At 38.6% G+C, this 22,390-nt stretch overlaps 1 protein-coding gene across 1 annotated transcript; it reads right to left on the minus strand.

Moving 5' to 3' along the window:
- Nucleotides 1-549: 549 nt before the first annotated feature.
- On the minus strand, nucleotides 550-22,182 carry LOC309491845 (NLR family CARD domain-containing protein 3-like; the record flags this gene model as incomplete). Its single annotated transcript, XM_082190867.1, has 5 exons — nucleotides 20,434-22,182; nucleotides 19,681-19,688; nucleotides 19,389-19,533; nucleotides 12,487-12,632; nucleotides 550-720 (listed from the first exon to the last, which is right to left on the minus strand). Coding segments are annotated over exons 1-5 (2,198 nt in total), but the record flags the coding sequence as incomplete, so codon positions are not given.
- Nucleotides 22,183-22,390: the final 208 nt, after the last annotated feature.

The following is a 22,390-nucleotide window of genomic DNA, read 5'->3' on the forward strand; positions in this document are numbered from 1 at the left end:
GCAACACAACAAAAAAGTAGAATGCTCTCCACAAATGAGTGATAAAAAAGTAACATCATATCACGGGGGGGGGGGGGGGGGGGGGGGGGTATTAACATGCCTAAGACTTTTGCACAGTACTGTATATACTGGGGAGAACATTTATGTTTTAGGATTAGCATGTTTAATCAAGCATTGGCTCACCTGTGATGTTCACTGATTTAACTGAATATTTATTTATTGTGCATTTGGACTGAAGTAAGTATCACTTGTAATTTATTGTTTAACTGAGTGTCTATGAATCACACATAAAATACTGGTTTTGGTTTTCCTGGTCAAACTATAATTGTACAGAAAATGAGCTCTCAATAAAATGTATTCATTTGTCTCTCATTTGTGTTGTGTGGATGTGTAATTGTTTGGTTGGACTCCTTCTTCAGACCCGAAAACAAGCTAGAGTTTAACAAGCAAAGTTGGTGATTGAGTAAAAAAGTTAAAAACTATTAAATAACTAATACATAATATATTTACCAAGGACAAAATATGTGTTTATCAGAGAGTTCATCTTACCCCAGTTTCTCCAGTTTACAGTGAGGATCCTCCAGTACAGCAGAGAGCAGATGAACTGAATCTCCTAGTTTATTCCCCCACAGATCCAGATCTCTCAGGTGTGAGGGGTTTGATCTCAGAGCTGAAGCCAGAGCAGAACAACCTTCATCTGTGACTCCACAATCACTCAACCTGTAGAGAACAATGACACACTCTTCACTCTCTCAGTTCAGATCAGATCAGTTTAACACAAGGGTCCGCAGCCGTACTGCAGGGGGTCCGCCAATTAATGCTTGATCACAAATAATTTGTTAAATAAAAAAAATAGTAAAAAACATCACAAAGTCAAATTTAAATATAAGCACTCTCAAGCGAATGCAAGATCATCCTCAGTTGATTCTGTAATAATATCATACTGGCAAACTCTCAAGTGTGTTTTTGTGTTTGAGCTCTGGAGAACGTCAAATGTTTTTACAGCGGTGAGTAATGTAGCCAATCACAGTCATGTTTGTTGGTCTATTGAACGCAGTGGCCAATCAGAGGTGTTTCATTTTGTCAGAATCCACTCACCGAGATATAAAGGCCCTGTCCTAAATGGCACACCTCACTTTCAGTCTTGTAGACTTACAATGGCTTCTGCGTGCCCATTAAGTCCATAGGGTGTCCCATTTAGTAGTTTTAGGTTTCAGAAGGGTACTCACGAGCGCCCCTCTGCGGTCGATATGTGCTCTAAATGCGCACTGAAGCGATCGAGCTCCACAGCAGACTTGTTCACGACAGTCAAAGCGGCGTTACGTCAGGAAAGTGCGGACTCAGAAGAAGACCGCGAGTGTTTAGGGTGCCATTTGTGACAGGGCCAAACTCACAATTGCGTGACATAAATAGCAATTGCAAGAAAAAGTCAGAATTGCGAGTTTATACCTTGCAATTCTGAGGGGAAAAACAGTCAGAATTGTGAGATAAAAAGTCACTGTTTAACATGTTCAAACAAATAATGTAGCAAAATGATCATTCAAATGTTATTTTTCTTAATTGCATTTACACCCTCAGTTAAGACACTTGCGATTGCATTTTCATTACCGTATTTTCCGCACTATAAGGCGCACTTAAAAGCCTTTAATTTTTTCAAAAAACGACAGTGCGCCTTATAATCCGGTGCGCCTTATATTAATGTCTGTATACATTAATATTAATACAATATACATTAATACAACCGCTGACTTAAACCTTGTTTATACTTTCGCCTGGCACCGGAGCGCGAGCCTCCGCTGACTGCGCGCGCACCTCCCCAAACAGACGAGGCATTTATACTTGACGCAACTGTTTTGTTTTAGACTGAACACCAGACCATACAACTGATTTAGACGCGCAAACTGGGTGCCGGTGTGATGAGATGTACTAATATCCGTCTGCTCGGGCAGATTCGGCTCAAAGTCGTGCATCTTCGGATGCGGAGGCGCGCGTGCTGTCACAATGACGTCATTTTGCCGCGCGCGCGCCTCCGCATCCGAAGATGCACGACTTTGAGCCGAATCTGCCCGAGCAGACGGATATTAGTTTTTTATTACCTTCGCGCTCATGCGGACGCGTCGAGTATAAACAAGGTTTTACAGCTCAGCCACTTGTTTTTTCATATTTTTTTGCAAGTGGTAGATCTTGGTTTACATTTGGACTTTGGATGTGATCTTAGGCTTGAAAAGGTTGGTGACCACTGCATAACGCAAACCCAGTCAAACGTTTGACTGCAGTATCTTCTATTCTATGCGCCTTATAATCCGGTGCGCCCTATATATGAAAACAGTTCTAAAATAGGCCATTCATTGAAGGTGCGCCTTATAATCCGGTGCGCCTTATAGTGCGGAAAATACGGTAAATGTCCTGCAATGAATGAAGCAAAATTCAATGTGCAAATTGAAAATGCATTCCGCCGTCAATCACTGCGTGAAGTTGGCCCCGCCCCCTCCCTCCCTGTCAATGACTGTGTGAAGTTGGCCCCGCCCCCTCCCTCCCTGTCAATCACTGTGTGAAGAGAGAGAGATTTATTTATCCTTTCGGAAATTTGTTCTACACCATACAGCATCGGTTTCCAACAGGGGGGTCGCGGCCCACAAGGGGGCCTCAGCGAGCTCTGTGGGGGGTCGCGTCATATTTTGAAAAGTTTTGAGCAATTTGCATTAAATAAAAGTCCTTAACTTTTTTTCTGTTCAAAATTTATATAATGAGCGAGTTCATCATGAATCCATTTTGCAGTGTTTTTGTCTTATCCTGAATCACTATGGTACACCTATAATAAGTGATTACATAGGGACTATTTTACCCTGGTTCGGATCACTGCCGCTGCGGAGTAGCCCAGTACCTGCGTGACTCGTCATAGACGCACACAGAGAGAGAAGTAGTTCCGGCTACAATGTTCTTCCGAAAGACGCATTATTCTGTTAATAAACACAAGTTTATTATCACTCGCTATAGCGCCAAAAGCCTCAAAAATAAAGCCTCACATTGATAAAGCCTCACAAATAACATGCAAGTATTGAGGCCCCAGACAGAAGTCATTTAGTAATAGCCTATATTCATTCTTTTTTTACCTACACACAAGTGTGAATACTGATATTTTTGTTATTGCATTTAAAATAGGGCAAATTTATAGGCTACTCCTAGGCTTACATTTTTAAATTACAAAGGGCCTACTAATGTTTTTGTTATTGTATTTTCAATATTATAGGCTATTATTTGTGCATAAACATATCTGTTTATAGTAAACATACCGTTTATTTGAAAACAACATATTTTGTCATCCTTGCTGCAAGCTTACAAGAGCGATAATATCATTAAATGTGAAGGGGGGCCCTAAAATATTTTCTTGGGTAAAAGGGGGTCTCAGACAAAAAAAGGTTGGGAACCCCTGCCATACAGTACGTCTGATACATTTATACATAAGACAACAAGACAGTTGACAAGACAGAATTCCAAACAAAATATACAACAACATTTCCCTCTCCCCAAACACCCCCACCCTACCACACCCACACCCATACACAACATCAGGACAGAAGACTCAAACCCCACTACACATAACTAGGATAATAAAGTGCAGTTGTGCATACTGTAACAGTCAAGCTGGAAAGAAAGTGCATGATGCTATTTAAAGTGCTGTCCTGCAGGTAAGTTCTTATTCATAAGTGTAATGTAGTTGGAATGAATGACTTACTGGCTCGATTCGTTTTGAAAGAGGGTAACCTAATCCTCCTCCCTGATGGCAACACCTCATATGCCTGGTGTAGGGGGTGTGACATATCTCTATTAATTGCTTGACCTTTCTTCAACACCCTTCTTTCACAGGTAATAGCCATACTGTCTAGTTTTTTCCCTGCAACCTTGCTAGCCAAGTTAACTATCTTGCTCAGTCTGTTTTTATTGGTCACTGACAAAGAGAAATACCAGGCAACACAACAAAAAAGTAGAATGCTCTCCACAAATGAGTGATAAAAAAGTAACATCATATCACTATCCACTCTAAATTGTCTTAGTCTCCGCATAAAATGCAGCCTCTGCAGCCCCTTTTTATAGTATAACTGTTCCATTGCAACTTATTATCTATTATTGTCCCTAAGTACTTGTACTCGGCTACAATCGCAACATCCTCTTCATTTATAACCAAACACTGATGGGGCTGGCTCCCAATTCTGTAATCTATTATTATTTCCTTTGTTTTCTTTATATTTAGATGAAGATAGCTGGACCTACACCAATCTGCAAATTGATCCACCCAGGCCCTGTAGTTGGTCTCATCACTATTCTGTATTAACCCCACTATTGCTGTATCATCTGCAAATTTTATTGTAAGATGCTCAGGTGTATTACTTCTACACTCATTAGTGTAAAGAGTGAACAATACTGGTGAGATGACACTGCCCTGTGGGGATCCTGTATTGGTCATAATCGGGGAGGACACAGCCTCATTTACCCTAACACACTGTGTTCTCTCCGTCAGAAAGGACTCAACCCACCTTATAATGTTAGGATTTACCCCTAACTGCCCCAGCCTCTCCATCATAATGTGGGGCCTGATGGTGTTGAAGGCGGAGGAAAAATCTATAAAGAGAACCCGGACATATCGTTTGGGCTTATCCAGATGGCAATAGATATTATGGAGCATATACAGAAGGGCATCATCTGTGCTCCGCTTGTTTCTATAGGCAAACAGTAAAGGGTCGATATTACATTGCACATCATTTAGAATATGTCTCAGAACAATTCTCTCTAGGCTCTTCACCACGATTGATGTTAGGGCGACTGGACGATAATCATTTAAATCAGCTGGTCTTGCTACCTTAGGTACTGGTACTATGAGCGAGGACCTCCAGGCTTTAGGAATGTAATGTGTATCTAATGACTTTTGAAAAAGCTGGCAGAAAATGAGGCTAAGTTGTTCACTACACATTTGCAAAACCCTACCACTTATTTGATCTGGGCCTGGTGCTTTTTTAGAATCAATTTTATTAAAAACTCTACGCACCTCATCCGCTGTAATAGTTGGAGGAGTACCATACTGTAACTGCTGTCTAATGGCATCACGCTCCAGGAGAAAGTCTGATGTTTCGAACCGTGCATAAAAACCATTCAGTTCATTTGCAAATGCTTGATCATCTCCATTTGCATCTATGTGCCTTTTCTTCTCTTCCTTCCCTATCATTGTATACATCCCTTGCCATGCATGTTTCAGGTTATTCCCCCTCATTTTCACCTCAATCTGCCGTTTATATTTCTGTTTACAGTCATTTGTTATCTGTCTAATCTCCTTCTGAATTGCTTTCATTTTAAGCCTGTCTACCTGCTCAAAAGCTCTCCTTTTCCTGTGCAGTGCAACTTTTAATTCTTTATTTACCCAGGGTTTGTCATTTGGAAATACCCTAAAAGTTTTTTCTGGGATTATACAGTCCACACAGAACCGAATATAGTCAGTCACCACTAAAGTCAACTCTTCCAAATTCTTACTAGTGTGCACGAAAATGTCCCACACAGTACAATCAAAACAGCCTCGAAGGCGTTCAACAGACTCATTAGTCCACTGTTTAACTGTCTTTATCTCCGGTTTGCTGGTCTTGAGCTTTTGTTTATACTGCGGGACAAGCTGGATTGCATTGTGATCCGAGTCTCCGAGGGGTGGTTTTGCATAGCCCTTATAAGCGTCTTTAATATTCCCAAAGCATAGATCGAGTGTTTTATCCCTCCTTGTCGGGCATTCGACGTATTGATAGTAATTGGGCAATACGCTTTTGATTGAGCATCCATTAAAGGGTTAGTTCACCCAAAAATGAAAATTCTGTCAGTAATTACTCACCCTCATGTTGTTCCAACCGCGTAAGACCTTCGTTCATCTTCGGAACACAAATTAAGATATTTTTGATGAAATCTGAGAGCTGATAACTTCTCCGTAGGCTGCTAGGTGGCCCAAACTTGCTGGCCCAGAAAAGTTATTAAAGAGATCGTTAATATAGTCCAAGTGACTACAGTGGCTCAATATATCAAGCGACGAGAATACTTTTTGTGCGCAAAAACAAACAAAAATAACGACTTTATTCCACTATTCATTTCCTTCTCTCTGGGCCACTAGTTGGTTCGCGTAGTGTTTTTGCGCTGCGCGTCACACACATGACCAGCGTCGGCCAATAGTGAGCCTACGTGGTGACGTGTAACACAGACGCGCTGCGCAAAAACACTTACGAGGCCCAGAGAAAAGGAAATGAATAGTGGAATAAAGTCGTTATTTTTGTTTGTTTTTGCGCACAAAAAGTATTCTCGTCGCTTGATATATTGAGCCACTGTAGTCACGTGGACTATATTAACGATCTCTTTAATAACTTTTCTGGGCCAGCAAGTTTGGGCCACCTAGCAGCCTACGGAGAAGTTATCAGCTCTCAGATTTCATCAAAAATATCTTAATTTGTGTTCCGAAGATGAACGAAGGTCTTACACGGTTGGAACAACATGAGGGTGAGTAATTACTAACAGAATTTTCATTTTTGGGTGAATTAACCCTTTAAAGTCTCCGAGCACAAACTTCGGTGCATCAGGTGCCATGTTTTCTAGTTTAGCCATTGTGTCGTATATCCTATTTGCCGCGACCTTAGTATTAGCGCGGGGATGAATATATACCACAGTGACAAACACCTGACCAAATTCCCTAGGTAGATAGTAAGGTCTTACCGACAGCGACAATAGCTCAATATCCTCCGAGCAATGGGAGTCTCTTACTGTGTAGTTTTTACACCATCGCTCATTTATATAAACACACACCCCCCCTCCCATTCTTTTGCCGGTTACCTGTGCATCACGGTCCAGTCTAATCGGGTCGCTAAACCCTGTGATCCTGAGTGTTGAGTTATCAGTCGTGTCTTTAAGCCATGTTTCCGTGAAGCACAACAGACAACTTTCCCGATACTCTGAGAGGTTCCTCACAGCGTTCCGTAGCTCCGTAAGTTGCTTCACCAAGGAGCGGTTGTTAGCCAGGATGACCGTAGGTAGAGGTGGCTTGCTCCCCTGTGCGCGAACTCTACGCCGTACGCCTCCTCGCCGGCCTCTTTTCCTCGGTGATGTGGATGTCCGTGTACACTCATCTGGCAGATCGACTGGAAAGTTTCCGCTATGCAGATCCCTTAGTTGCCAGAGTTGATCCCGGGTATAATGTAAAATCCCATATGTTGTGGCGGCGGCCGATGCATAGCTTCCCCGACTCAGTGAAAGGACTGTTAACAGCACTTTGTTGACTTTGTTGGCTCGCTTCTGACTTAACAACCAAACTTTCAAAGCGTGTAGTTCGAGGTTTATGTGATGAAAAACGCTTACATATAACCCATAAAACACAGTGCAGCGCCGGAAGTGAAGTTGGCCCCGCCCCATCTAACCGTTCTAACCTGTGTAGTAGTAGTACTGATAAATAGTAATAAGTAATTATTGATGAATAATTATTTACATAAATGTGATGCTTAAGTTATCCTAGTTTCTCTCTACAAAATAGTACATTTTACAACATTTTAAATCACATGATTTTAAACCAAAATTTGATGGATTAATAGCATGTGGTCACCGCAAGTATTTTTTTATTTTTTATGCGTGTATACAGAACATTTTAAAATTAAGCCATTTTATTTTATTCAGGTCATATTTGCTGTTGAGTGGAAGCAAAAATTAGTCAAGTAATTGTCTCTGTAATGTTAATCCTAAAGCTACAATAAAATATGGTCTGTAAACAACTTAACATACCAGTACACATTCAAGGGAAAATGCAAAAATAATAACAGCATCAAGAAAAGAAATCTTGTCAGATGTCCAAAAAAAAGAAAGAAAAAAAATGCTTTAAGATATTTTGTCTGGTAAGAGTTCCTTCGTTAATGGCAAATTTTTCCACAGTGATCTGTACATAAGGTTCCTCTTAATTTGCTGTTAAGTGTCTGCAGGACAAGCAAAAAAAAATAAAAAAATCATCACTGATCAACTCTCTTCTAGTGCGCATGCATATATGACGTCACCAAACACACCACCGCGCATGCGCGTAACAGCGTCCAGTACGTGTTGGATCTGATCCAGCTACGTCATCGTGCTACAGGCTGCAGAGAGGACTTCTTGAGAGTAGTCGAGTGCAGGCGGGGAGGAGCTGCAAATGGACACGTGAAGTCGGACACTTTCTGGTTCCCGTAGTGACCGCTCACGTGGTGTTTGCAGGGGCGTAGCCATCATTTCAAAAGTGAGGGGGACAGAATGTCAAGTGTAATACCAGTTTTTTTCAGACTTTTGTTGACAGGTTTTTGCTTAATTGGCTTAATATGCTATTTATTTTTAAAGCAATAAAACAGAAAGAAAGAAAGATGTTCATTACTTTATATTGCACATGCAGGGTTTTTCCTGGCTCAAAACTAGGCGGAAGTGGTAAAATCCTGATCATGCATTTTAATAATAAGATAATGAAATTTGTATTTTTCATAGACCATCATATAGCCTGTGTTTGTGGGTGGAGCTCGGTACCCCTAGGGGGGTCGGGGGGCATGCCCCCCTGGAAGAAAATGTGTACATTTTAAAGATAAATGCATTAATCTGGTGCACTTTGAGTCACCCGAATCTGCTGTTAAAAATAAATAATCCACCCGCCAACCGCCCAAACCTATGATATTTGATCATCACATTACAATTATTCAAACTACAATTATTACATCACTGTTGGAAAACATTTTTATCAGAATAAGTTTTTTACCTTTATAAAGGGCATTTTTTCCTTAATTTTATTAAATGTAGCCTATGCTCCATCTTTCATTTCAAATTGAAACTTTGTTACCGTCAGTGTATTATTATCAACTATAGGCTATCAATCGCCACTTAACATTAAATTAAATTAAATCAGAATCATCCTTGCATTATCTGTGATTCCCTATTTATTATTAATATTATTTATTATCTATCTATCTATCTATCTATCTATCTATCTATCTATCTATCTATCTATCTATCTATCTATCTATCTATCTATCTATCTATCTATCTACCTACCTACTGTATCTATCTATCTATCTATCTATCTATCTATCTATCTATCTATCTATCTATCTATCTATCTATCTATCTATCTGCCTGTCTGTCTTACTAAACTAAAACTTTCCAATTGAAAACCTTCAAACTTCAAGCTTTTAAAACTACTTCAAACTTTCTGGTTAGGCTTTTTCAAGAGAACTTAAATTTTGTCATCATGTACACATGTTACAACGCTGCCTGATTCAAGCAGGCTGTTAATGCAAGGAAATACAAATTCAGCATTAGGCTAACAATCACCATGTTTATTCTAATTTGAAGGGCTTTGATAACATCTGTGAAAATAAAAGACATTACGAATAAAAAAAGATTGAAAATAAACGCACGTTTGTGCGGGTAGAAACTTGTTAATTATTCAACAAGAGAAATAGGCAGAGTTATTCATCATTGTGCAACACAATTCGGATACCACATGACAACTTACAGCGCTTGACTTTTTCGTGAAAAAGGATCGAGTGAAGACTGAAGAGTTTGTTGTCGTTTTGAACTCACTGCAACCTCTATGAAAAAAAATGGATTGGGCGCGGGTGCGAGCATGGGCGTGTCGTGATGCACGAGTGACTGATTACCATGGAAACGTGAAAGTCACGTATGTAGATAGACTTGACTCTTTGGATTTTAAATCTCGATGTAGGCTATGCACACCCGCGAAAACCGGGTGTGGTGGACACACTTGCCCTATGAAAAAGTGCGGGGGACGAATTTACATTTTATAAAAAGTGGGGGGGACACGTCCCCCGCGTCCCCCGCGTAATCTACGCCCATGGGTGTTTGCATACTTTACCACAGCTGAAGTGAAATAAATTCAATATTTGCCAAATAATACACAGATGTTTCAGAGACATTTTCATTCAATACTTTATGTACTGCTTCATACAGCGTCTGTTTGAACAAGAATAAAGTTCAACATAAACTTCTATCAATGAAGTGGAGTCTAAGTTTTTTAATCAGTTTTAATTTGATAAACATGACACAATATAACATCGCAACTACATGAAAAGAGTGTTAACTGTTATAAAAAACTGATTTGTGAGCTTTAGAGGAACTAAAGGTTTTCGAATAAACACGAAACACACGTGATCGTTGTCATGCGGTGAATCCGGCCAATCGTGGAACAGCTGTGTCGTTATCAGAGCTCGTGCAGCCGCTCTTGAGAAGCTGCGCTGGCTGAGTTCTCCGGCTACTCTCGAATCGCTCTCGCGGTACTTTGATGGCATACGTCACAGTCACATGGCGTCGGCACTTTATCAAGTCGGACAAAATTTAAACTAGTTTTAGAAAATGAAGAACAAAGAAATGTGCATCCGGTGTACTTTGTTTTTTTATATTTTTCATTAATTTATGAAGCCACTGCAAACTTAAAATATGTTAAAATATGTATTCAATTTACATATTAAAACTAGTGTATGAAATGGCAAATGTAAATAATATAATTGAATTTTAATTTTAATTTTGCACCAAACGTTGCACAAATGTAATGGAAAACGTAAATTTAAATACAGAAATGCATTGCCATTTTACATATTACATTTCAAATTGAATATTGCTACCCATATGCTTCCATAGAACGCAAAACAATGATGATGATGCATAATAACGCCAGCGTTGTGGATACACTTACCCAAAACCCTCCATAACTTTTCCATTAATTTCACATTTTATTTGTATAGCGCTTTTCACAATACATATTGTTTCAAAGCAGTTTTACAGAAAATGCAACTCTACATTACAATTTAGAGTGATCTGTTATCAGAGGTGACTGTGTGCAAGTTATGTATTTCAGAAATTTACATATACAAATCACACAGTTAACTAATAATGTATTAATTTTATTTACTTTATAACTGGCACTTATTTGGAAAAAAATTGTTGAATGGCAAATAAATAAATGACGGACTTTTATTATGTAAGCTTTATTTTACACCTCAACCGACAAGGGAATTTATAGTCATATTTATAGTGTTAATATTAATTTGCGAGTCCACAAACTCATTCTCTTAAATGGCTTGGGTCTGCAGAGCATTCACAGCGTACAGTATACGGACTGAATGCCCCTGACCTGAAGCTTTTATATCAAGACCATTTTCATGTTTATCATTTATTTATATTATTTGCGTTGCCTTATAACTTCATGCTTACAGTTTAACACATATGTGTTTATTACCACAACAGTAAATAAGTGTCTTTAGAAATGTTATAATATATATTATAATGAAAAAGACTAATAAAATTGTCTCTTCATATTAAATGGATAACAATATATGTCTGGACACTTGAAAAATGTGTAATAATGGGGCCTATAAAACTTAAATATTTAATGATTTATGAGCATTTCACATATTTCTACACTAATTATACAAAACTATTCTGCCAGTGCACCATACTGTACAAATGAACTAGATCAATGTTCATTCGTGTCTGAAACTTTAGAGGAGACAACTATGAGATCTCCAGTATGAAGGGCCGTATAGGAAACAATTATTGAAAAGCCTCAACACTAGTGAAACAAAAAACATTGATCAACCTTGGTGAAATTCATTCATACGCATTACTGAAATAAGAAAAGATTTCGGTAGTTGATGATGGCTAATTTCCCTTGAAAAGGAAGTTGTGTGTCCGCACTTCTGTTTAATTTGGTGCGTCTCACAAACTCTTTTAAGCAATGTCGGTTAGTTGTAACGAGTTGTATGGGAAGCCAAACACACCAACAGTGGGACGAAACGGAGCGGTGTTACAGAGCTCGTGCCGTGCTGACATCATCGGTGTGGCTCAATGGACCGAGCTGTGTGACCGACTCGACATCGCAGGGAGGACGTGTTTGCTAGCGAAACCGAATGGACAGAGCAAACTAATCTCACCAGCGCGGCGCTGACCATGTTACTTTATTCATTACTGCTCCGCAGAAGTTCAGGTGTTTTCCCTGCATATAAGATAATGAAGATCAGCATGAAGTTATTACATTTCTTTTGCTTATTATCTTTCATATTAGTACATTAGTAGTGTTAGAAAAGCTACTTTGAAGAATTGTATTTTTGTAGCCACGGAAAGAGCCGTTCAAAGCAGAAACTTCAACGAGTAAGGACTGTGCAGTGCCGGGGGAACTATAGGATCAGATTATTGTTATTAAATTATTAAATAAATAAATTAAAATTATTGAACATAATGAATATAATGAAATACTCACTAAATTGAAAGGATATATTTTAAAAAGAATGTAAAAATGAACACTAATACCAGATCATGAGATTAGACATTTGTGTACACCTGTGATTTCTGTGCTAAGATTTAGTGTTTACAGAACATTTTACAAGCTAATTTTAGTCCTAAAATTCTTACTGAGGACAAAGACATGTGTGACAATCAGAGAGACAATCTTACCTCAGTGTCTCCAGTTTACAGTGAGGATCCTCAAGTCCAGCAGAGAGCAGATGAACTGAATCTCCTAGTTTATTCCCAGACAGATCCAGATATCTCAGGTGTGAGGGGTTTGATCTCAGAGCTGAAGCCAGAGCAGAACAACCTTCATCTGTGACTCCACAATCACTCAACCTGTAGAGAACAATGTCACACTCTTCACTCTCTCAGTTCAGATCAACACGTACAAGCCACAATTGGAGATTTATCAGTCATAAAAAAAAATAATAAAGAAATTCAAAAAGCTTTCAACACATGTGCTTCATAAATCCAACAGTTCTAAATGAGCTCAAACACAACTACACCTCTTCTCTGTGACAGACTCATCGTGAAGATGAAAGCACACAAGAGTATGGTAGGTTAACTACTGACTATAAGTAACTTTGTAACTACATGGCAACTTATTCTAACCCTAACCCTACTAGTCTACTAATAAATCTATTAACACTCCAATGGGAGTTAGTAGACATGTGCAACTGTACTGATAGTCAACAGAATGTGTTCAAGGGACCATTAAAATAAAGTGAAATCAATATGGTCAAACCTAAATTGATAATTATGACAACACTGTTGCTGACAGTGAACATAACATGAGGTTTTACTGGATATGCAGTGATTGTTTCTGTCTTCCTAATGCTACCTTCTGCCTCTCTGTTTTGCTCTTGCACACAATCTACTTCATGCCTTCTGTCCTCTGATTGATAGTTTATACTTTTTTTTTATCAAATAAAGTATTTTTTGCTGAGAAATGATTTATTAATGATTCATGATTTTTATAAATTAATGTAAGAAACATTTACTGGACTGAAGAAACTGGGTTTATTGATTATTCACCATTTGTTAATGTTAAAAATTTAATTCTTTTGACATTTTTTCATGTTAATATAAATGTCAAATATGACACAACAGGCTTTTGGGGAACATTTTCCATCTCTTAATTATTATTGATTTGCATTGAATTGCATATATGTGTCAGGCAGTGTTGGGAAAGTTCACTTTCTACATGAACTAGTTCAAAGTTCAGTTAACAATTTTTTAAATGAACTAGTTCAGTTCATAGTTCAAACTTAAAAATTTTGAACTAAAGTTCACAGTTCCAAAAAATTAACTAGTTCAGTTCTTTTTTTCCATATGTTGTGCGAGCTATTATTTTTCAAAATTATTGCCACAGCCCATATAAAACCACAGACAGCAATTATGTTATCAGTTTTAACACTGAAACTATGCGTCAGATTTCATCTTCATATCCAATTTTAAAATCCTTATCCAACCAGGTTTTACATAGCATTGAGGGTAGGGTTGCCAACTAAACAAATGCGGGACAATCGTGCATGGTTCTTTACAGGAAAATGAGGGACACTCAAAAATATTTGTAGGCTATATGCTAGGCCAACATAACACAGTAGGCCTATATGTCATTTCAGGTTCGTATGCGTTTAAAAGGTTTTCAGACAACACATTTGTTTTGATTAAAGTCATATTACACACAAACCATATTTCAAAATAATAGCATTTATCTGAAATAGAAAGCTTTTGTAATTATACACTACTTTTAAAGAAATTAATAGCCTACTTTTATTCAGCAAGTACATTTATAATGCTACGTTTTTTTATTTCGGATAAATTTACTTTGAACCTTTTATTTATCAAAGAATCCTGATTTTTTTTTCTTTCTTTTTTTTTACATTAATAATAATTAATGTATAAATGTTTCTTGGTCAGCAAATCACATCAGTATATTATTCCCTCAGGATGATTTGATGCTTTCTTGCGTGGCTGGATGTATGTTGGACTCACAATAATCACGTTGTTTGAATTCGTTAAAACTGATTTGCCGAAATCAAAACCCAGTCGGACAGTGAAAGGGATTTGCCGTTAGCGCGAGTCCGGATCGAAGCGACCAGACAGCGGAGGATTCTGTGCGCAAATCAAACAATCATTTGTCCCAAAATAATCATTAATTCTCAATTTAGAATTTGTTATTCGTATGGTCTGATCTCTGGGTCTGATGCGCGTGAGTGTGGACTGTGATTGGATGATGACTGGTGTCGTGATCAAGTGTTGCTGTTGTATCAGATTCAGTCATACATCAGTGGTTAGATCAGCGTCAATAAACGGGACAACGGAGGTTCCGAACGGGACAAATACATTTCTATAGAAATATTGCACCCTTTTGAACGAAGTTAAACTGAGAGAGCGTGCCGTTCACAGACACCAGAATGAACGAGTTCACAGTAACGTTCATCAGGCAGTAACAGAGTACGTTCAGTTCACGTTCCCCCAAAATATGAACGAGTTCATGAACTATCTATCGTTCAATGAACGCGTTCAGGCACAACACCGGTGTCAAGGTTTTAGACTTATGTTTGGCCACATAGATTATATATGTTCATTGTGTCTCTTGTTGGTTTTCAGTCTCTGTCATTATGTCTCCTGTGCCTTGTTCCCTGTTTGTGTATTTAAGTCACCCTTCTCCTGAGTACTTTGCTCAGTGTTTCCAGTGCCATGACCAAGTCTAGGTCATTCTCTTGCTGTGCCTCTTTTGGAGTTATCTAAATCTAATTTGTGTACCTGGTATGGTTCCTTTGTTTTGTTTAATTGACTTTTGCTCTTTGAAATTTTGGAGTACTCACAGATCTTTGTGTGAACTTTTTTTCAAATTCCTTCTGGATTTACTTTGTGGACTTTTTGGATTTACTTTTTGGAACTGTTATCAAACTATTTGTGGAAGTTTTTTGGAGTTTACTTTTTGGCTTTATCCTAGGAAAGTTTGGACATTCCTTTTCATCAAATAAAAGATTTGAAGATATTTCCCAGAACTGTCATCTGGTTTTCTGCATTTGGGTTCACCTTTTGACTGTGTTGAAGTTTTCACACTAGTCCTAACCCTGTGTTTCTGACAGTATGAGCCATAAAAGCGATGTATAAATATGATACTCAACAAAAAAACACACATGCATGCATATACAAGTTAGCATCTGTTTTTTGTTGAGTATCACATTACACACACACACGCACACACACGCACGCACACGCACGCACACGCACGCACGCGCACGCACGCGCACACACGCGCACACACGCGCACACACGCACGCACACGCACGCACACACACGCACACACACGCACACACACGCACACACACGCACACACACGCACACACACGCACACACACGCACACACACGCACACACACACACACACACACACACACACACACACACGGCTTTTATGGATCATGGATAAAAAAAATGGTGTATTAATAATCAATAAACCCCAGTTGCTTCAGTCTAATAAATGTTTCTTACATTTACATTTATAAAAATAAAAACTTTCTGAGCAAAAGGACTTTACTTGAATTTTGTTTTTGTTTTTTAAGTATAAACTATCAATCAGAGGACAGAAGGCATGAAGAAGACTGTGTACACCAGGGGTCGGCAAGTAACTTTGGCCGCGGGCCAATATTTTTTTTAGCCAGTAGATGGCGGGCCAGCTACACGGAGTAGGCCTATGGATACAAATTAAATACTCTTATATAGGCCTATAATTGTGGAATATGATGTGTCCGTCACCGTCCGTGGATCATTCATTCAATCTTTTTTTTTATTTTTATTTTTTTATTAAAACCAAAAATAAAAAGATGAAAAACGACTTGTTTTTCCATTATTTATTTCCTGAACTGAAATGAAAAAGAAAAAAAAAACGAATAAGGACGGGTTTTCTGATTTTCTGATTGTGCTCAGATCAAAAATAGAAAAAATGTATTAGACAAATTTTAATTTTAATTTTTAATTTATGCATATATCAAGGAAATCATTTTAAACAGATCAAGTACTATTGTGGTAACAGATTACAGCCATTTTAATAAAGGTGTGAATAGCAATCATGCCTCATTCCGTACAGTCCGACTTTTGAACTTTATTCCTTTTTTTTTTAATTATTATTTATTCGGGACACACACATACACACCTAAGGTTTAAGGAGGTCTGCGCGGGACTGTTTTTTTTTCCGTCCCGCTCCCACAAGGTTCTATTCAGCAACCGCTTAAAATATACTCTGTGTTACCCCCGCTTTATTTCCCGACCTGACGGGTCTACAAAATTTAGATCTCGTTTCCATAATCTCACATTCAAATGTCTCTAACGGAAAGAAGGAGATTAAGTAGCCTATAATAATTATAAATGCTATACAAAAATTGTGTTCGTGTCAATATAAATAGTAGGCTATTTTAACATTGTACTGTCAGCAGAGAAAAAAAATGCCACAGAAAAAAAGAAAGAAATATAAATAACAAATTAAATAGGACAAAGCCTATCACTCAAATTTCTAAGCAACATAAACGAAAATCATATTGCCCTACTGACGAAATGAAGTAGGCTATTTTCTGCCGAACTATTTCAAACATCCTTGCAAAAAAAGAATGTTGTTGACTGAGGAGCTGTTTGGTACTGAAACCATTGTCAGAGATAGGTGTACAGGCGGTCAGAATTAAGTGCGGATACGCTGTCAAAAGATGTCGGGAGTGCGAGTGGGCTATTGTCAGTCAGACCGCCCGCTCCGTCCAAAGTACACCAGAGTTCTGACCGCTACCGTCTTTTGACCCGCGAACGGACACAAAGTGGTCAAGCGTATAACTAGACGCGGCAGGCGCGAATTTGACGCGCTATTCGCGTCCGGTGTGAACGCCAGTTATACTTTAAAATGTAATCCCGCGCCGCATGATTCCCTATGGGCGTTTCACACAGTATGCGGCGGTGAAATCGCCGCGCGACTACGGCTTTTCTCAAGTAGTGGCAGAGTTTTGTGCAGCATTTAGGACTACCAAAATAATCCGGCGGGCCAGAAAATATTGCTGGCGGGCCAGTTTTGGCCCGCGGGCCGCCAGTTGCCGTTCCCTGGTGTACACGATGTTTCTCAGCAAAGTTTTGGTCATATTGATCATTCATAGGCCCTAGAAATTTGCATATTAAATATGATACAGTAGGCTAATATATTCATAAACAGGCATTGTTCGACCGAATTTTACAAAGAATGTTTAAAGTTATGAGAGAATACATGTTTTAAAATTGTTATTAAAATGTTGTAACACGCATTGCCAAACAATTTTCCCACGCATTTTCCAATTAATTTAAACTCCCAAAGGGGAAACGTATCCTGGGAGATACAAACATTTACAGGCAGATTATGTAAAATGTAAAAATTAAATCCATAAAATTTCAACATAAATATAATAAGCTAACACTTAACAACAACTATTTAACACATGTATCACTGAAGGCGGTTTAGTTTGAGATCTTTCACTTTTGAAAAAGTATTAAATCTCCTGATAAAAACACAGGCGAAGAAGAAGCAGAAACATGCAATATCATATGTGACCCGTGCTGGCAAAATGAGTCAGAATGCGTACAGGCTAATTCTGAGCTACAGGCAAAATGGTCGAATTTGAGGTTTTCACAAAAATGAGTTCATTAAGCCCTCATCTAGTGATCCCAAGGGTCAAAATACCAATTAAACATTTTAAAAAGTATCTTTATTTGTATGTTTTCCTTTGTCCATGAAAAATTCAGTTTTCTCTGCTCGCTTCTCGACGACTGTGCTTTCCCTCAGCACAAGTTTGGTATTGTTTTAAAACGTAGCAATCCAACTTTGTGAATATTAATAGCGAATTCTCGATGGCATGAGTCTGAACCAATGAAATGTGATTTTCAAACTCATACTGATTTAAACAAAATGATTTTACTCACATTGACTGACACATCCGAAGCGTGCCTCAAAGACGCCTCAGACAGCGCGTGATCCCGATATACTCTTATACCTACACAGAATTACAGTGTTTCAAAATATCTGTCTTGGCGAGTATTCAAGCAAACATAATCTGCTATGTCTTAAGTGAACGTTTGGTAACTGTTGGGGAAAAACATCTGAGGTGTAACATTATATTAGATCCGTGCAGTACAGTAGGTCTGAATATATAGGCTGTCTTTTTCATAAATTTTAATCAAACAATTGTGGTACCATGGGGAAAAAAGTTGAATATATATTGTTCCTATAAATATTTGGTTTTGACTCGGTGGTGTGTGCCAAATTTGGTGTTATTACCCGAGATTTTAAGGTATGGTTGGTAGATGATTTTGTTTTGGAACCTTCAGAAAACTTTAACTCGATTTTTCTCAAAATTGACTTTGACTATTAAAGTCAAACAGGTGTAGCTCAGTCATGAACAATTGCTCATTGCGACTCATTTTGCCAGAACGGGTCACGTATGTAAGCAGACGCAAATGTAAAATCAAAACTGCCTAATGTTACTTAATGAAATGTCGACGCAGGACGAGGTATAGGACTGTGAAGCTTTGGGGGTGTTGTTGAACTTGATCTACTCCATCTGTGTTTTGATCATCGTTCTGAATCCAATCCAGACATAGTCTAAATATCTAATATCTACAAATTCTTAAATCAAGATACATAAAATGTTAAGTCTTTTATACTGAAAAATTGCTTAAGTTATTTTGCTTCTCAAGTAAATGTATCTTCAATTAAGAATATAAAAAAGAAAAGAAAACAAAGATACTAAGAAAGAAATTTATTTTCTGCAGTGTAGCCCTAAAATTTACATCAGAGCATTTAGTCCAGGGTTCCTCAAATCCGGTTTTGAAGTGCCGCTGTCCTGCAGAGTTTCTCCAACCCTGATTAAAGACGCCTGAACAAGCTAATCCATGTCTTCAGAGTTACAGGAAGGAGAGTTTTATCAGGGTTTGAGCTAAACTCAGTAAGGCAGCGGCCCTCCAGTGCCAGATTTGTGGAACCCTGATTTAGTCTTACAGAAGACAATAACATGTCTGACTATGATATACCGTAGATGATCTTACCAGAGTTTTTCCAGAGAGAAGCTTCACACCCGGATCTCGCAGTTTTCTATTATCCGGATCCAGTTCTCTCAGTTGTGAGGGGTTTGATGTCAGAACTGAAGTCAGAGCAGCAGAATCTTTCTCTGTGACTCCACAATCACTCAAACTGTAGAGAGATGAAAATCATACTTGGTAAACACTATGAACTGAAAACAAAAAGCAATAGAAAATTGAGAAAAAATAGACAATTTGTAGATGGAGTAAAGAAAACACTGCACTTGGTCACCAATGGATGGCATTGTCTCAAAATTACTCAGGAACCTTGAGGTAATGGTGTCACAGATTACAATTGGAGAGAGTTAAGTGTGAATAAAAGACAAATGGGACATGGTGTGGACTCAGGATAACAAACTCTCAGTGTGCAAAAGAACAAGATTCTGAACAGACACGACACATACAACATAAAATTAAACCAACTAACTCCACGCTTTGCTCTAAATGTAAGACCGCATTCTTGGGCTAGAATTCTTGGCCTCCCTTGCATGTGAATAACCAATAAACATGCTATATGAATATTTAATTTTTTGTCTGTTGTTGCCAGGACTTTATATTACTGGATCAGTGATAAATCACTCTCTTTGTCTAGCATATAATTAAGACAAATTATTCCCCTGAAATTATTCCCATGACATGAATTTTACAACCATCAACTGATATCTCAACCATGATATCCTTTTTTTTTTATATATATATATATATATATATAATATTGTGTGCTTACTTATGTCATATTATACATGCTTTATATGCCTTTTTAGTCCAGTCTTTGGCTCTATCCAGTTGATGTTGTTTACATCAATAAAATAGATAAATTCAAATAAAAAAAAATAATCAGAAAAACAATAAAAACAAGTATGCTGCCATATTGCTCCTATTACTGATACAATAAATGTTCGTATGTTTCTTAGATTTATTAGCTTTTGACTTTCTTTTGTTTTAACAGTAAAGTGATAGTTTTCACTGATACTTACTGAACTTTAATCAAGGGCAGCAGCTTCTAAAGAACCTTCAGTTTTTCAGCTTTATTGTTTTCTCCAACAAATGTATTAATATCAAACTTCTCCAGACTCTTCTCTGATGTCAACAACACAAAACCTACAGCTGACCACTGAGATGAAGAGAGTCTGGCTTCACTTATTGTTCCAGATTTCAGATACTGTTGTATTTCCTCCACTAGTGACTGGTCACCCAGTTCATTCAGACAGTGGAACAGATTGATGGATTTCTCTGGAGAGTCAATGGTCCTGATCTTCTCCTTGATGTACTCAACTGTTTTCTCATTGCTGTCAGAACTCCTTCTTCTCAGTGTCATTAGTCCCTGAAGGAGAATCTGATGAGACTCCACTGACAAACCCAGAAGGAAGCGCAGGAAAAGGTCCAGATGCCCATTTTTACTCTGTAGAGCCTCATTCACGGCTCTCTCATGGAGCTCAGAAAATGAAACATATTCTGGTAAATCGAGTTTAGACCAGTTCTTAAACATAGACAACAAACCTGGTTTAGAGACTGGGTCAAATACATTTCTGTTGTTGTTTGTGAAGCAGAGGTGCACATATAAAGCTGCTAGATGTTCCTGAACACTCAGATGAACAAAGCAGAAGACTTTCGCCTGATACAGGCCTGACTCCTCTCTGAAGATCTGAGTGCACAATCCTGAGTACACTGATGCTTCTGTCACATCAATGCCACACTCTCTCAGGTCTTTCTTATAGAAGATCACATTGCCTTTCACAAGCTGCTGAAAAGCCACTTTCCCCAGTTTGAGGATCATGTCTTCATCTGTCAGGTTCTTCTTATAGTCCTTCTCATGTTTGATGTTGGACTGAAGGATCAGGAAGTGTGTGTACATTTGAGTGAGAGTCTTGGGAATCTCTCCACTCTCTGCTTCACTCAACATCTTCTCTAGAACAGTGGCTGAGATCCAGCAGAACACTGGGATGTGGCACATGATGTAGAGGCTCCTTGATGACTTCAGGTGTGAGATGATAGTATTGGCCAGACTCTGATCACTGATTCTCTTCCTGAAGTATTCCTCCTTCTGTGGCTCATTGAAGCCTCGTACCTCTGTCACTCGATGGACACACTCAGAGGGGACGAGATCGGCTGCTGCTGGTCTAGAGGTGATCCAGATCAGAGCAGAGGGAAGCAGATTCCCCGCAATGAGGTTCGTCAGCAGTACGTCCACTGATTTCTTTTTGTTTACATCTCGTAGAGTCTCATTCCTTTGAAAATGTAAGGGAAGACGACACTCATCCAGACCATCAAAGATGAACAACACTTTATATTTGTCACTAGATATTTCCATTTCTTTTGTTTCAGGGAAAAACACATGAAGAAGATCTGAAAGACTGAACGTTTTGCCCTTCATCAGATTGATCTCTCGAAAAGGTAGTGGAAATATGAGCTGGACGTCCTGATTCACTTTGCCTTCAGCCCAGTCTAGGATGAACTTCTGCACAGAGACTGTTTTTCCAATGCCAGCGACTCCCTTTGTCAGCACAGTTGTGATGGGTTTGTTTTGTCCAGGTAAAGGTTTAAAGATGTCATTGCATTTGATGGGTTTGTCCTCTGTTGCTGCTCTCCTGGATTGTGTCTCAATCTGTCTCACCTCATGTTCATTACAGATCTCTCCACTGTCACCCTCTGTGATGTAGAGCTCTGTGTAGATCTCATTCAGGAGTGTTGGGTTTCCCTGCTTTGCTGTTCCCTCATTCAGACACTTAAACTTCTTCATCAGATTTGATCTAAATGTGTTGAGGACTGTGGATAAGATATTTGACTGTAAGACAGACAGAAAACAGGTCCTGAGCAAGATTTATACATTGCTCAGTTCATACCATGAGACCAATCTGGACATTCTGAAACACAAGTGGGAAACTGACTTGGATGAAGACATATCGGACGCGGTCTGGCAAAAGGTAGTACAGAATATTCATTCGTCTTCAGTGTGTTTGAGGCATGCT

The sequence above is a fragment of the Leuciscus leuciscus genome (genome assembly GCF_965113295.1).
Source record: "Leuciscus leuciscus genome assembly, contig: HAP1_SCAFFOLD_627, whole genome shotgun sequence".
Lineage (NCBI taxonomy): Eukaryota > Metazoa > Chordata > Actinopteri > Cypriniformes > Leuciscidae > Leuciscus > Leuciscus leuciscus.